The sequence below is a fragment of the Sorex araneus genome, chromosome 3 (assembly GCF_027595985.1).
Source record: "Sorex araneus isolate mSorAra2 chromosome 3, mSorAra2.pri, whole genome shotgun sequence".
NCBI lineage: Eukaryota > Metazoa > Chordata > Mammalia > Eulipotyphla > Soricidae > Sorex > Sorex araneus.
Window position 1 is genome coordinate 128094246 of NC_073304.1, and position 15393 is coordinate 128109638.

Genomic DNA, 15393 nt, shown 5'->3' on the forward strand with positions numbered 1-15393 from the left:
TATGAACCATATTTTGTTGTTAAATGCATCAAGATATTTAATAGCAATTTTCACCCACAGAATCTTTTGGGGGGTATTATATTGACAAAAAATTCTAAACTTGGGCTTTGGCAACCTTAGAGATGCACACAGGTACTGAAACTAAAAAAAGAATATTTCTCATGTTCTTTCATTATTCACATTTTTTCCTAAAAAATAATTCTATAAGAGATAATTTTTACTTGCAGTAACAAATGCTCATTTTACACTTGCTGTTCTAAGTTGTGACAAATTTCTATATCTTCCGGTGTTCTCTGATGCCCTCCTCTTTGTCAGTTCAAATTCTCTTCTGAACAAGGGCAAATACTGATCTGGTCTTTGTCAACATAGACAATTGAGCTATTCTAAAATTCCTACAAATGGAAACAGACATTTGTAGTGTCCGGTTGTCCGGCTTATTTCATTAGGTTGAAAGTCGGTTTAGTTCGCTGCTAAGGATGCTTGTCCAATCTCCTGAATAATATTTTGTTGTTTGGGTACATGGTCTCTTAAAAATTCATTCATCTGCTTATTGATATATGTGCTTTTTCAGTGTGGAGATGTTCTGAAGCAAGCTATGAAGTGCTGATGACATGTTTTCATGATCCCAGACAAATAAATAACTAGAAGTGGAAGTTTCGGGTTGTTTGACTTTTTAAAGAAAGGGTTCTTCTGGGGTTGGAGCGATAGTACAGCAGGTGAAACGTTTCCCAGGCAAGATCTGACCCACATTCAATCACTGGTAGCCCATCTGGCCTCTGAGTCTGTCAGGAATGATCTTTAAGCACAGAGCCAGTTGGAGGCCCTGAGCATGGCAGGTGTGGCTCCCTAAACAAACAAACAAAAAACCCAAACCAACAACAAAAGAAGAAAAGGGTGTTCAAATTGTGTTTACCATTTTGTAGTCTCTCCATCTGTGGATATTTCCAGTGACTTCATACCCACTCGAAAACTGGTATTACAGTTTCTTTTTTTCAGAAAGGCATTCTTAGGCCTATATTTCCCATTAGGTGACATTGGGGGGGGGGAGAGGAGAGAGAGAGAGAGAGAGAGAGAGAGAGAGAGAGAGAGAGAGAGAGAGAGAGAGAGAGAGAGAGAGAGAGAGAGAGAGAGAGAGAGAGAGAGAGAGAGAGAGAGAGAGAGAGAGAGAGAGAGAGAGAGAACTGTCCACAGGACGAGCAAACCTCACAGGTTTTCTAGTCTCAAATGACGATTGAACCGAGGGCCTTCTGGGGACGTCTAGACCAGAGCTGGGTCAACAACTCTCAGGCCCTTTAGCTGCTCTTTACTCATCTAATACATAATAAATTGTTTGCAAAAGACAATTGCCTTTTGCTTGGCGGCCGGCGCTGAGGAGCTCGGGCTAGCAAGGGGGTCCCACAGTGGAAGGTGGCCTTTCGGCTTGCTCCTTCCCTGACAGCTCACGGTTCCCCACCCAACGGGCTCCGGAGACACCCCTGGGCTGGCTCCCGGGGCTCCGGATACCCCTGGCACCCGCGTCGGCTGCAGTGCGGCCTCGGGCCCGGGAGGTGCCGCTGTGTCCCCGCGTCCCAGCGCCTGACCCAGCGCGCAAAGTTGGGCTGCGAGCCGCGGGGGGGAAGGAGGGACCGAGCGAGCTCGGGTGGCGGGGAAGGGGGGTGGCGGGAGGAGGTGGCGGGAGGAGGGGAAGCGCGGGGAGGGGGGGCGCGAGCGTGTGTCACTCGCCCGCCCGCTCCGTGTACGGAGGATGTGCTGAATGGTGCTGCGGCGCGGGATCGGCGGGCGGCTGCCAGGCTCGGCTGCCCGGCTCGGCTTCTCGGCGTGGCCCTCGGCGGCTCGGCATCCTGCGCGGCGGGCGCCCGGGTGATGGGCCGGAGCGCGGCCCCCGCCTGCTGAGCCGCGCCGGAGGAGGACGAGCGGAGGCCGGCAGCCCGCGTCCGTGCCCGCCCCGGAGGGCGCCCCGTCCCCGCCGCGCTCGCCCGGGCCGCCCGGAGCCCCGATGCGCCCAGATGGCCGGGGCTCAGCCGGGAGTGCACGCGCTGCAACTCAAGCCCGTGTGCGTGTCCGACAGCCTCAAGAAGGGCATCAAATTCGTCAAGTGGGATGATGTAAGTCCCGGGGGGTGCCGGGGCCGGCGCGCGCGGGGCAGGGCGGCGTGGGGGTGGGGCGAGGGGCGCGTTATGCAATGAGCGCACCCGGGCCCGAGGGGCGGCCGCCCGCGCCCGCTGGCCGGGGAGCGCCGGTGCCCTTGGGAGCCCCCCCCATAGGTGACATCCTGGCGGGATCGGGCTCCTGGGGCCCCGGGGGGTGCTTTCGTCTCAGGGGCCCGCTGCGGCCCCGACGGGGCCCGCCCGGGCCCGCCCGCGGGCGGCTCCTGAGAGTTGGCAAAGTGGGGAGTGCGAAGTTGCGAGCAGCTGCAAAGTGTTGGCCTGGAAGCCGGACGCGTCCCTCTCGGCCGCCTGGCCGACGCTGCCCCCGCGTCCCCACACTGCCCCCCCTTCCCCCCGCACTCCGGAGCAATAACTGCCTCGAGGTCCGGAGCTGTTGAATGGTTGTGAAAGATCTCGGTGCCCGCGCGCCAGGGGACACGGCGGTCAGCCGACAGGTGGTCGCTGGTGCCAAACTTTAGCGCCCGCCTCCCGAGTGGGGCCACTCAAAAGGTCTGGTGGGGACACACCTCGGGGGCGAGGGAGCGGCAGAGGTGGCCAGCAAGGATCCTAGAGGGCTCCGCGGGCCTGAACCTCTAAGGGAAGGTTAGATTTAGGGTGGGAGGAGAGCTAGCTGCAACCTTCAGCTGGAAACCGATCCCTCCAAGGCGTCCGACCACGATTTACCTTCCTCTTTCGCCAGGTGGGGCTGAACTCAGTCCAACTCTCCAATTTCCGATGTTTCCCATGAGTCCTGGGTCCTAGGACTTCAAGGCACCGCGCCCCCACCCTCTGCGCTTGCCCTCAGACACTCAAAGCTTTGCTCTTGGTCAGAACATGTGAACTCCGGGTGTCATTCAGAGGGTTTGATAAGAACCGACCCCAGGGAATAAAACTGAGCTTCCAAGTCTAGAAAATTTTTGTTCAAGTGACTAAGACATCTCTTACACAGGAGGAATTATAGGAGAAAGAGGTGTTCTTCGGACTGCAAAGATTTTTTTTTTTCCCCACCTAGTAAATTATAGCCTGTTATCCTCCAGGGTATTTTTCTTTAATCTTCTTAAGCCATTTTCTAGTGTCTGAAAACAATTTAAATATTCCAGGTAGAGAATCCAATTACTTAGACGAGTGAGTCTGTGTCTATATTTTGTCCAGTTGGAAGCACAAGCCGAACGACCCACAGCTTCCTTGAAAGCTCATGCCACTTACTAAACCGCGTGGATGGGGATGTAAACATAAGTCCGTTTACTGTGGACTTTACACTTTTTTCCGGTTCTGTCCCAAGCCTGCCGACCGGATGTTTTGGTCCATGGAATTCAATCGAAACAATGAATTCAGACACAGATTAAGTGGTTTATTTGTGTCAAGGAAAACAAATAAAAATGCAATTCAGCAACAAGCCCAAGTGCCTTGCCTTCTTAGAGCTTCTCACTGACAGAGCTTGTGTGACTGTGAAGTTCACTGAGTGAAGGGCAGAAGGGAGACAGCAAGAGACTTCAGTGAATATGTATATTTTTAAAAAAGGAATTTCAGCATGCGTTTTTCAGCATGGTTTTTGAATTTAGTCATAGTAATGCTTTTAAACTTCGTTTTAAGCCACTTTGTCTTGTCCGAAGGAAAATATCCAATGTCATGTTTGAATTGAATGCCTTTTGGAGAAGAACATTTTTCTCTGTCCATGTAGATGATTGCATTAGGCTGTGCATTTATGCAGCATATATTTTATCTTCTCCTAATGCTTATGTGCATCGATGTAGCATATTATTTACCTTTGCTTCCTAATGCTTGTGCCTAGACAAAGTCCTGAAGTAGTGAAGAAAGTAGATGCTGTTCTTGCTGTTATACCCCTTATCTACTTGGTAGAGGAAATGGAAAACTTCTAGAAAGTTCTCCGTGAGGTAGAGTCTATGAAAGGTGCAGCAAAAAGAATAAAGAATATTAGTCAGCATTGCCCCCAGCTTTCCAAGTGAGGATCTCCTCTGAGCATTCTGATGCTGAGTTTCTTGGGGAGTTCTGTATGATAGTTCTGGGCACACAAGAGAGAGCCAGTAGTAGTATCTTCAGTTTTCTATTGGGGTGGGGACAGTAGGGGAGTGCTCAGCCTCTGTCCCCATGTGTTGCTTGGAATATGAACTGTGTTACAAGTTCTTGGTTTTCCTCGTTTTCACGGTGACTTTCAGATTAAGAGACCCAGACTCCCTTCAGTAGCCTTTATCTTCTTCAGGCATCATCCTTTTCTGCTCTTCCCATTTCATATTTACTCTTCTTGAATCAAATCTATATAGGAAAGCTATCTTAAAATGTATGACGCAAGAGAACGAGATCTTGATTCCAAAGGCTCAATTTTCCCTGCCAGCCAGCTGTGTGACTTTAGGTTAAGCACTGAACCTCCCTGAATCTTTGCTGCCTCTTGGACGAGACTACAGGAATGCTTTCTTTCTCACCCACTCTTTCCGATGCTTGGCCGAAGCCAAGAGGATAAAGAGGTCCTCTCACATGAACCTGCATCATAATCATCCACAGGGCGCTTGCTAATCCTTTATTTTGGGGGTGCTCTAGTCTCAGTATCTGATTAAAGCAGTATGTAATGCAGTCTGAGAATTGGCATTTTCCGTTGGGTCTTGAGTGCTGCCACTGCTGTTAGTGAGGAGGGCACCACTTCGCGAAGCCTCTGAGACAAAGTTTGTGAAAGAACTTTTATTTTTGCGGGGGGAGGTCACACCCAGCAATTCACAGTGGTTATTCCTGGCTCTGCACTCAGGCGGTGCTCAGGGGACCATATGGGATGCTGGGAATTGAACCCGGGTTGGCCACATGCAAGGCAAACGCCCTACCCGCTGTGCTATCGCTCCAGCCCTGTTTGTGAAAGAACTTTAAAAGTATGACACGGCAGTGCAGTCCCACTGGCTTCTGTAAGTCTTGGCTGGATTGTGAATTCAATTTTGTACATAGATTTGCATTAGGATAAATTCATCCAAATATTACCTTTTTTACCCAAGAGTTAGAAGACTTCTATTAAACTGCCGTAAACAATCTTTATGGGTGATTTAGGCTATTGTATGAAGTGTTTCTAATGACTAAAGCAATATAATGCTCCTTCGCATATTTCTTTTGAATTTCCTAAATACAGTGGAATACCTTCCCCCAGTCCCCTCCCACCCTGTATCCCCCAGCATTTTCTCTTGCTTTTAGTGCACTTACAGTATAAGGGAAAGAGACAAGTTTTGGAGGGATAAGCTAGTTTGAGTTTGACCTTTCAACAGGGAGCTGTGTTTTTCCTCCTTTTTTGATCCTGGGAAATACCTGCTACCGTGTCTTCCCAAGGGGGCATCCCCATCTTCTTGTCTGGAAGAAAAATAAACACTGGAAATAACTTTTAAAATTTCTCAGATATCTGCTCTCACTTTCAGAACTGCTCTTTGACTTGAGGAAATGTTGCCAAAGCCTAGAGCATTCCACTGTAGAGCACACAGATGCATTTAAAAATGATGAGCTGGGAAGTACTTAGAATTGTGAAGAGGTTATCTTTTGTTTCCTGAGTGGTTCAAGACCCTTAATCACAAGTCCCTTTATCCTGAGCATTGAAGGGAATCTATGTCAGTTGTGGGGATGCAGTGCTCTGCATAATCTATTGGCGACCAACTGCTGGACCAGTGTCCTGGTGAGCCTGCAAATGCTTCAAGATTCACAGTCGTCGAAAGCTTGGCACCGACCCCTTAATGGAACTGGAGCAGGATCATGGAGACACCTTTATTATCAGGGACAGAAATTACCCACCCTCATCCCCTTCTCCTGATCATGATAAGTTCTGGGAGTTTCCAGGAGGTAGCACTGTAGCACTATCATCCCATTGTTCATCGATTTGCTCGAGCGGGCACCAGTCATTTCTCCATTGTGAGAGTTGTTGTTACTGTTTTTGGCATATCGAATATGCCGCGGGGAGCTTGCCAGGCTCTGCTGTGAGGGTGGGATACGCTTGGTAGCTTGCCGGGCTCTCCGAGAGAGACGGAGGAACCGAACCTGGGTGAGCTGTGTGGAGGCAAACGCGTTCCCCGCGGTGCTGCCGCTCCAGGAGGTATTTCAGCATTTGAATAACTGGTACTGGTGTATACAATCTGCACATCTAGGCCAACTCTGGTCCTCCAGGAATGGAGCAGCAGATAAAGGACTGACTTAGCATGACTGTTTACATGATGTTAAAGTATGCAACTTTATTCTTGCATTTATTTTGCATTTGTATTTTGGTGGTGAATGATGGATGTAAGGAAGTGTTTATCAGTTGGAGCCACAGCCCTGAGATAGATTCTCAGAATGGTCTAAGTGGGCCAAAAGTGAAAATTGTTTATATGCTTAAATAGGGGTCTCAGGATGAGACTAGCTGCAAACTTGTAGGAGGGGGGCACAGAAAGGTAACTGGGTCCGATGAGGGCTGGCTACAGTCAGAAAAATGCTGAGACATGTTGGTACAATAAATAGTGGACATTGGAAGATGGAGAGAGAAAGAGAGGGAAAGAGAGAGGGAGAGAGAGACAGAGAGAGAAGGAAAGAGAGAGAGAGAGAACAAGTATCTCCATCTTAGCAAGGAGCTTTGGAGGTTGTGGACCTGGTCTTCCTTGTGTCTGGTGTGGGCTCTTGCTCTTTAATGGTTAGTCATGGAGAAAAAGATGAATAATTAGATTCTATAGGAGGCTCTGCAGTCTTTCATTTTCTCCAGCTTAATTTGCTCAGCAATCCAGTTGTTTGTCCCTGAGCTGCTGGGGTATGGAAGTCTTGGCATCTGTTTGTTGTTTCTCTTTCTCCTCTCCCACCCTCCCAATTCAAGTTGCCAGTGGAAAGTTGCATAGTGTATGTCAGATTCCTCACCTTTCTTGTGTAGGATTTCTTGGTTCACAGAAAGGCTGTAGACCTTAAGTGAGCTAATGCCCATGCATTTGTGTAGTGTGTGACACACAGCAAAGCTGTCTTTAAATTGTTTTTCATCAATTGTAGACAGCCACGAAAATGGTGAGTGCACAGTACAGAACTCCTTCAGGCTACCTCCTTTCCACACCCTTTGAAGTTTGATTTAGCATATTTTATAACTTGGAAAGGAAAACCTGTTCTCTTTTAAAAAGTTCACAAATCATTCATATTTTTCCCCAATTCATAATTTCAAATACACACATGCTCACTCACATAGAGGTTCTTCCATGGTCCAAAATGAGAGTATTCCTATGAAATACTTTGTAAGTTAAAATGGCATAAAATTGAGAAGCAATTACCATAAATTTATGTGAAAAGCTTGTCAGCACTCCCAGACCCCCAAATATTCATCCAATTTATACCCAATAACACATAAAGCCTAAAAGCTTAATAACATATAATAAAAGCAGAACTGATGTCATGTACAGTTTGTATGCCATCATATAGGGGTTGCACGGGGCGAAACTTAAGTGTTGCTGGTCTTCTGACCTGGGTGCATGCTACTCTGGAATGAAAGCTTCAGAACTAATGCTGAATACAATTTTACTTCGCACCTTGTGGCATTAAAAACAGATAGATACCAATATAAGTCTTGCATGAGAATAAATTTATGTAGTAAGAACTTTTAAATTATGCAGGGAACACATACCTATGTACAGTGGGTGCCTAGTTATGATGCCCAGAAGGAGTTAACAGTTAAAACTCTTTGTCATGTTGACAAGGTTGAAGTCTCATATTATACATTATATCTTGATGATCAAGAATCAAGGAATCAAGAATCTCGTTTGCTAAGGCATTGAAATAAAATGGCCCGGACATGTAATGCTATTTAGAGATGACAACTGGACTAGAGCTGTTACCGACTGGATTCCACGGGACGTCAAAAGACCACGTGACCGCCCAGCTACGAGATGGTCAGATATCTTCATCAAAACCCTGAATAAAAAAAAGAAAAAAAAAGAAAAAAATGAAGAAAAAAAAACCCTGAATGAACAGTTTGAGGCTCTTTGTGTTCCTGGAGCTAGCAGATACCATTGGGTTACATTAGCACACGACAGGGACGAATGGAGACATTACTGGCGCCCGCTCAAGCAAACTGAAGATCAATTGAATGGCATGTGACAAGTGACAATATAATCAAGACTGGGGCCCCTTGGAGGGGGGTGGGTTGAGTTTCCCTCCCCATCCCGAGCAGAGCTCCTGCAGCCGAAGACCTCCAGGACCCAGACACAGCCATGCTGAAGGCCTCTCTCCACACGTTCAGACGAGCCTCACTCATGAAGGAACTGGCAGAGAAACCCAGGTGTGCGGGACCAGGGGCCGGGATCGCCAAGCCTGCTCGGATCGGGACTGTGCTTCTTCCGCCCAGATCCCCCATTTTCCAGTAGCTAGGCAGTCACACCCAGAAACTGCCCCCTGCGCTGTATAATCCCGTCAACAGCCAACATCCAGACACTATAAAACCAAGCTCCCGGAACAACTTATAGCCTAGTTCTCTGTCTTGGAGAACCTGGCAAGCTACAGAGAGTTTTCCTGCCCACATGGGAGAGTCAGGCAAGCTCCCCCGTGGTGTATTCTTATGCCAAATACAGTAACAATGATGGGTCTCATTCTCCTGACCCTAAAAGAGCCTCTAATGTCCTCATTCTCCATTGGGAAGAAAGACTAGAGAGGCTGCTAAAATTTCAGGGCTAGGATGAATGGAGACGTTACTGGACCTGCTTGAGCAAATTGAGGATCAATGGGATGGTAGTGATAGTGATCTTTGATTTTAATTTTTCTTGTTTTTCTTTCTTTTTTTTTCTTTTTATTTCTCTCTTTTTTTCCCCCTGGGGCTGACCTGGTAGTACTTAGGGCTTACTTATCCTGGCTCTTTTCTCAGGGATCACTTCTGGCAGTGCTTGTTGGTCCATATGCAGTGTTGGGGATTGAAGCAGGCTTTGGCTGCATTTGAAGCAAGCTCCATACTTAGTGCTTACTTAATGTTCAGAGATTATTTAATGTGCAGAGAGGGGGGCGGGGGAGAGAGGAGAGAGAGAGAGAGAGAGAGAGAGAGAGAGAGAGAGAGAGAGAGAGAGAGAGAGAGAGAGAGAGGAGAGGTGTTCAAGAGAGAACATGAACAAACATCACATTCAGATGTCTGTAGATCTTCAAAGTGGTGATTACACTGTAAACTGAAAGGAATTATTCATCTCAGACTAAGGTGGGATGAATCTCCAAGGTTGAAAATGCACCTTCATTCTATGTTTTTGAGGACAGCAGGGAGTTGGGGCCATCCAGTGATGTTCAGATGCTATTCCTGGCTCTTTGCTCAGGAGTGACCCCTAGTGGTGCTCAGGGGACCCTGTGTGGTACTGGGATCAGAACCAGCTTGCTGCTGTTAAAGCCTCTTTAGCCCTGTTTAGTGTATAGCGTATCTTGAACATTGGCATGAAGTAACTTTCAAAAGTTTTGATTGCTGGGTTGTTTGAGAAGACTGGGGAAGCACAGAGTTGCATTAATGCCCTGTGGACTCGAGGCTTGTCACTCCCTCTTCACTTTTCATCCAAACCTCCCAAATAACCCTCACCATTTAAACAGGTAATGATATGTTTTAAACTCTTAGTCTATTGCATATTCCCCACTACTTTACATACAATTTAAAACTTTTGCATTATGTAGGATCTACTGTTTCTTTCCCAGAATGTTGAAAGGAGAATGGTGGCAAGATGACTCTGATGAGATTGGTGAGGGGGCAGAGGGGAAGGGTGGATGAGGTGGATGATCAGCAGCAAGCACTTTTAAGGAAGGGAAGCACTTAAATATGCCCCAGATAGGTTCACTTTTTTCCAGATCAAAAGGCTTTTGTGAATCATTGAAAGACAGCAATTACTATGTAAATGTTGGAATATAATTTTTCTAGGGCTGGAGCGATAGCGCAGCGGGTAGGGCGTTCGCCTTGCATGCAGCCAACCCAGGTTCAATCCCTCCACCCCTCTCGGAGAGCCTGGCAAGCTACTGAGATTATCTGATTATCTCGTCCGCATGGCAGAGCCTGGCAAGCTACCCATGGCGTATTCAATATGCCAAAAACAGTAACAACAAGTCTCACAATGGAGACTTTACTGGTGCCCGTTCGAGCAAATCGATGAGCAGGGAGATGACAGAAATCTAGCTCAGCTCTTGCCATGCCTGTATAAAACCCTAGTTCTGATCCCAGGGACTGAGAACACAAAGAATATAACTTCTCCAACTGGAGTCAAAAAAGCTATTTTCAGCTTTTTATCAGCATGTAACATGCCTGCAGAAAAATACACAAATCTGTGTCCAGTTGGATCAGTTTCCACAGATTGAACACTCTCATGTAACCAGCAACCCGTATGAGAAATGGCCATTGCCAGTTCCCAGGTCTCCAAGGCTTCCCTACATTGCTACACTGCCCCCCTTCCCTGTCTCTCTACACACTAGGGTAACATTTATCCTTGGATATCTCTAGATTGCTTTGATCTGTGTTTAATCTAATAAAGCTCCCCCAACTCTATTTTCAATAAAAGCACAACAAAATCTCTGCAGCCTAAAGCATTTTTGTTATTGCTGAATAGACCCTTTTGAACAATAACAACAAAAGTGACTTATCTTTGCTTTACTTGATTAGGTCCACTGTGTCCTAGGGTGAAGTCTGAGATGTAAAGCAGGTGTAGTAAATGCCCTGAAGGAGGAGACAGTTCATCAAACTCTAGTAATTTCAGAAGGAAATGTGATGCCTACAGGCTGTTATTGGCAGAGAGGAGCAGAAATAGAGTGTTGTTTCTGTAATATATTTATCTCTCACAGTTTTTTTTTCTCTTATTGTGCTTGATTTTGATATTCCCACCCAGAGTACATTAGGATAATTTGTTCTGGCTATCACCATATCTTGAATATGTCCCTTGAATGGTTAGCCTATTATTCAACCACTTCCCATTATATGTACCTGAAATAATGTTTTAAGTAGCACAGGAACATTTTACCCTTTTTTTAAAAAAAATGTCAAGCTTGGTAACCTGTGGTTAAATGTTGCTTTATGTTGTGAAGGAGGAGTGCCTGCATGAAATGGAATGGGATTGGCTGTGAATTGTGAGCTAATGCTCTGTGTTTGTAGCCAAATAACAAATCCTCACTACCTAAAGATGTTATTTTTGTTTCAGTTACTGAGCTAAGATGAGGTTTATGCTGACTTTTCTTATTGTATCGTAAATCCCATCTGCACAGACAGACTTTACAATGTTCTCCCTCCCCCAGCCTATGTGTTATCTAACTCCCCCTATCAGAGTCAGGCGCCCCGTTATATTAGGACGGAAAGGAAATAGAAATTTATTTTCGAGATTAGCTACCTATGAGAACTTAAGGAAGTCATCGATTTCTGTAAAAACAAAAAGCAATGAAATATCATACAAAGAGAATTTGATCCCGGTAGAGTCTTTCTGGCGCTTGATTGGTAGAGCACATGCAAGACTGCTGTACCCCTGGACCCTGGCATCACCCATCATCACTTAGGGGTGTGACCCCTGAAACATGTCCTCTGGGTCACCTATGACTTCTTCCAGTCTTGAGATTTATGATATTCAACTTCGTTCTCTTCTTTGCATATTAGTTTTAATATTTAGTGTTTTTTTACACTTATAAAGATTCAAGTGTCTTTCTAGTGGTATTGATTAGGTTTGCTTATTTATCAGGAAGCTCAATTATTATCACTATCACTGTGTCACTGTCGTCCCTTTGTTCATCAGTTTGCTCAAGCGGGCACCAGTAAGGTCTCCACTGTGAGACTTACTGTTATTGTTTTTGGCATATCGAATATGCCATGGGGAGCTTGCCAGGCTCTGCCATGCGGGCAGGATACTCTCGGTAGGTTACTTGGCTCTCGGAGAGGGATGGAGGAATAGAACTTGGGTTGGCCGCATGCAAGGCAAACACCCTATCTGCTGTGCTATCCATTATTATAAATGGGGAAATAGTTAACTTGAAAGCATAAGCAAAAATAAAACATACCATTAGTACTTAAAATTTAAAATATCCTATGTCTGTCTTTTATTTTAGTTCACATTATTTATTTATTTGTTTATTTTTTGCTTTTTTGAGTCACACCCAATGATGCTCAGGGGATACTCCTGGCTCTGCACTCAGGAATTTCCTCTGGTGGTGCTTTAAGATGAAACCCTATGGGATGCCAGGTCATCCGTCTGCAAGGCAAAGGCCCTACCTGCTGTACTATTGCTCCGGCCCTAAATTCACATTATTTAATGTTTACTTTTTGTCTTTTTAATTTCAGTGAGTTTTCATGATTAAAATCAGGGACAATGGATTAGTTAGCAAAAAAATCATTTACAGCTGAACATGCTTTATGTCAATATATGACATTGATTTCTAGGAGATTAAGAGATTGTTAAAAATGAAATTTTCTTCAGAACTTGTTATTAATTAGGTTTTATTTGACATAATTTATTCAATTCATTTTCTGGAAGAAGTTATATGTGCTCAGAAAAAGGAACTAGAAGACCAGAGAGCAACTCAGCAAGTGTTTTCTTGCATATATGCATATATGTGTGTATATTCATATATACATATATATTACATATGTGTGATTGCTGTTTATGATGCTTTCATGTTTTTTCAATTGTACTGCCTTGAATATGGTTGTGTCTTACTTTGCATTCATTTCTACATTCTCTTACTGGGAATGCTTATAATGTAGAGCCTGGAAAAACAAGGTTACTATTATTAGTTCCATCTGGTTGCAAATAAACCCCCACCAAAGAAGTGCATTAGTTTGAAATTTGAGGGCAAAATTAGGAGTGCACCATTATTCATCCACTGAATGTTTCTACATTTATGTGAAATATTTAAAAAAGTTATTGTTCTCTGCAATTGCTTTCCAGTAATCTGGTTTGGAGGTCTCTGAGCATAAAGATGCAATGGAAACAAAAGCAGCTTCCTGTTATCAGGTTTTACTTCCCCTTTGTCTTTATTTAAACGGGCCTGAGGGGCCTGAGTTTTTTTTTAATTTATTTATTTTTAATTAGTGAATCACCGTGAGAGTACAGTTACAGATTTATACAATTTTGTGCTCATGTTTCCCTCATACAAAGTTTGAGAACCCATCCCTTCACCAGTGCCCATTCTCCACCACCAGTAAACCCAGCATCCCTCGTACCCTCCCTAATCCCATCTCCCCGCCCCCCCCCCCGCCCCACCCTGCCACTGTGGCAGGGTATTCGCTTTTGTTCTCTCTCTCTAATTAGGTGTTGTGGTTTGCAATAAAGGTGTTGAGTGGCCACTGTGTTCAGTCTCTAGTCTGCATTCGGCCCACATCACCCTTCCCCCACATGGCCTCCGACCGCATTATACTTGGTGATCCCTTCTCTGCGTTGCCCTCTCCCCAGAATGTGAGGCCAGCCTCCAAGCCATGGAGTCAACCTCCTGGTACTTATTTCTACTATTCTTGGGTGTTAGTCTCCTGCTCTGTTATTCTATATTCCACAGATGAGTGCAATCTTTCTATGTCTGTCTCTCTCTTTCTGACTCATTTCACTTAGCATGATACTTTCCATGCCGATCCACTTATATGCAAATTTCATGACCTCCTTTTTTCTAACAGCTGCATAGTATTCCATTGTGTAGATGTACCAAAGTTTCTTCAACCAGTCATCTGTTCTAGGGCACTCGGGTTTTTTCCAGATTCTGGCTATTGTAAACAGTGCTGCAATGAACATATAAGTGCAGATGTCATTTCGACAATACTTTTTTGCTTCTCTGGGATATATTCCCAGCAGTGGTATTGCTGGGTCAAATGGGAGCTCAATTTCTAATTTTTTGAGAATAGTCCATATTGTTTTCCAAAAGGGCTGAACCAGTCGGCATTCCCACCAGCAGTGTAGAAGTGTCCCTTTCTCCCCACATCCTCTCCAACAGTGGTTGCTTTTGTTCTTTTGGATGTGGGCCAGTCTCTGTGGTGTAAAACAATTCTTGGGAAAAAGATGATGGGAGGCATCACCCTCCCCAACCTCAAACTTTACTACAAAGTGGTAATAATCAAAACAGCATGGTACTGGAACAAAGGCAGAGCCTCAGATCAATGGAACAGGGTGGAATATCCCTACACACAACCCCAAATGTATGACCATCTAATCTTTGATAAGGCAGCAAGAGATGTGAAGTGGAGCAAGGAAAGCCTCTTTAACAAATGGTGCTGGCACAACTGGACAACCACGTGCAAAAGAATGGGCTTAGACCTCGACCTGACACCATGCACAAAAGTCAGATCAAAATGGATTAAAGACCTCAACATCAGACCACAAACCATAAGGTACATTGAAGACAAGATCGGCAAAACGCTCCACGATATTGAAGATAAAGGTATCTTCAAAGATGACACGGAACTAAGCAATCTAGTAGAAACAGAGATAAACAAATGGGACAACATTAAACTAAAACGGTCCGGCACCACAAAGGATACAGTGACCAGAATACTAAGACTATCTACAGAATGGGAAAGGATATTTACACAATACCCATCAGATAAGGGGTTGATATCAGTGGTATATAAGGCACTGGTTGAACTCTACAAGAAGAAAACATCCAACCCCATCAGAAAATGGGGCGAAGAAATGAACAGAAACTTTCCCAAGGAAGAGATACGAATGGCCAAAAGGCACATGAAAAAGTGCTCTACATCACTAATCATCAGAGAGATGCAGATCAAAACAACCATGGGCCTGAGTTGTTAACTGCAGGAGTTTCCTCTTGATTGCTTGCTCACCTTTCTTAATGTGATGGGTCCAGGAAACGGTATTCTCAGGTCATTTGTGGAAGCTCAACCTGATGTCCACTTTTCCAACTCTTGTGGGGATTCTGTCAGGTGCTTTTGCTTACCTGTCTTGTAACTAAATCTCTTTCTTCTCAATGTTTTCAGAGAGGGATTTGTTTCCTGCACTGGCTTTGCCAAATCTGGATTTTTATGACTCTAGAATTTCGTGACTTTCTATTCTACTGTGCAATAATCAACTAGCCATCCAAAACACACAATAATCACAAAGACACGTAATGCTTTTTTCAGTATCACTTTTGCAGTCTACTTCTAGAGTTTAGTATCAAGTATTAGTCCTAGTAGCAGGCACCAATACTTGGAAAGCACTGTTGTTTATTTGCATTCTTCTCAATTCTGTCATCAAAACAGCTTTGAGTGGTAGGAAAAGAGTGAGTGCTGTTACTCCCACTTTACATAAATGAAAATTGAGGCTACTGATTCGTAACTTGCCCAAGGACATGC

At 45.0% G+C, this 15393-nt stretch overlaps 1 protein-coding gene across 2 annotated transcripts in view; it reads left to right on the forward strand.

The window, feature by feature from the left end:
* Positions 1-1711: 1711 nt before the first annotated feature.
* Positions 1712-15393, forward strand: part of PLCB1 (phospholipase C beta 1) — a 797636-nt gene continuing 783954 nt past the window's right edge. Inside the window, exon 1 of one of the 2 annotated variants that reach the window (XM_055133540.1) lies at positions 1712-2105. In XM_055133540.1, coding sequence (XP_054989515.1) covers positions 2007-2105 — 99 coding nt within the window. In that variant the 5' untranslated portion in view covers positions 1712-2006. The remainder of the gene's footprint in view (positions 2106-15393) is intronic. The other variant, XM_055133538.1, reaches the window with a different exon arrangement.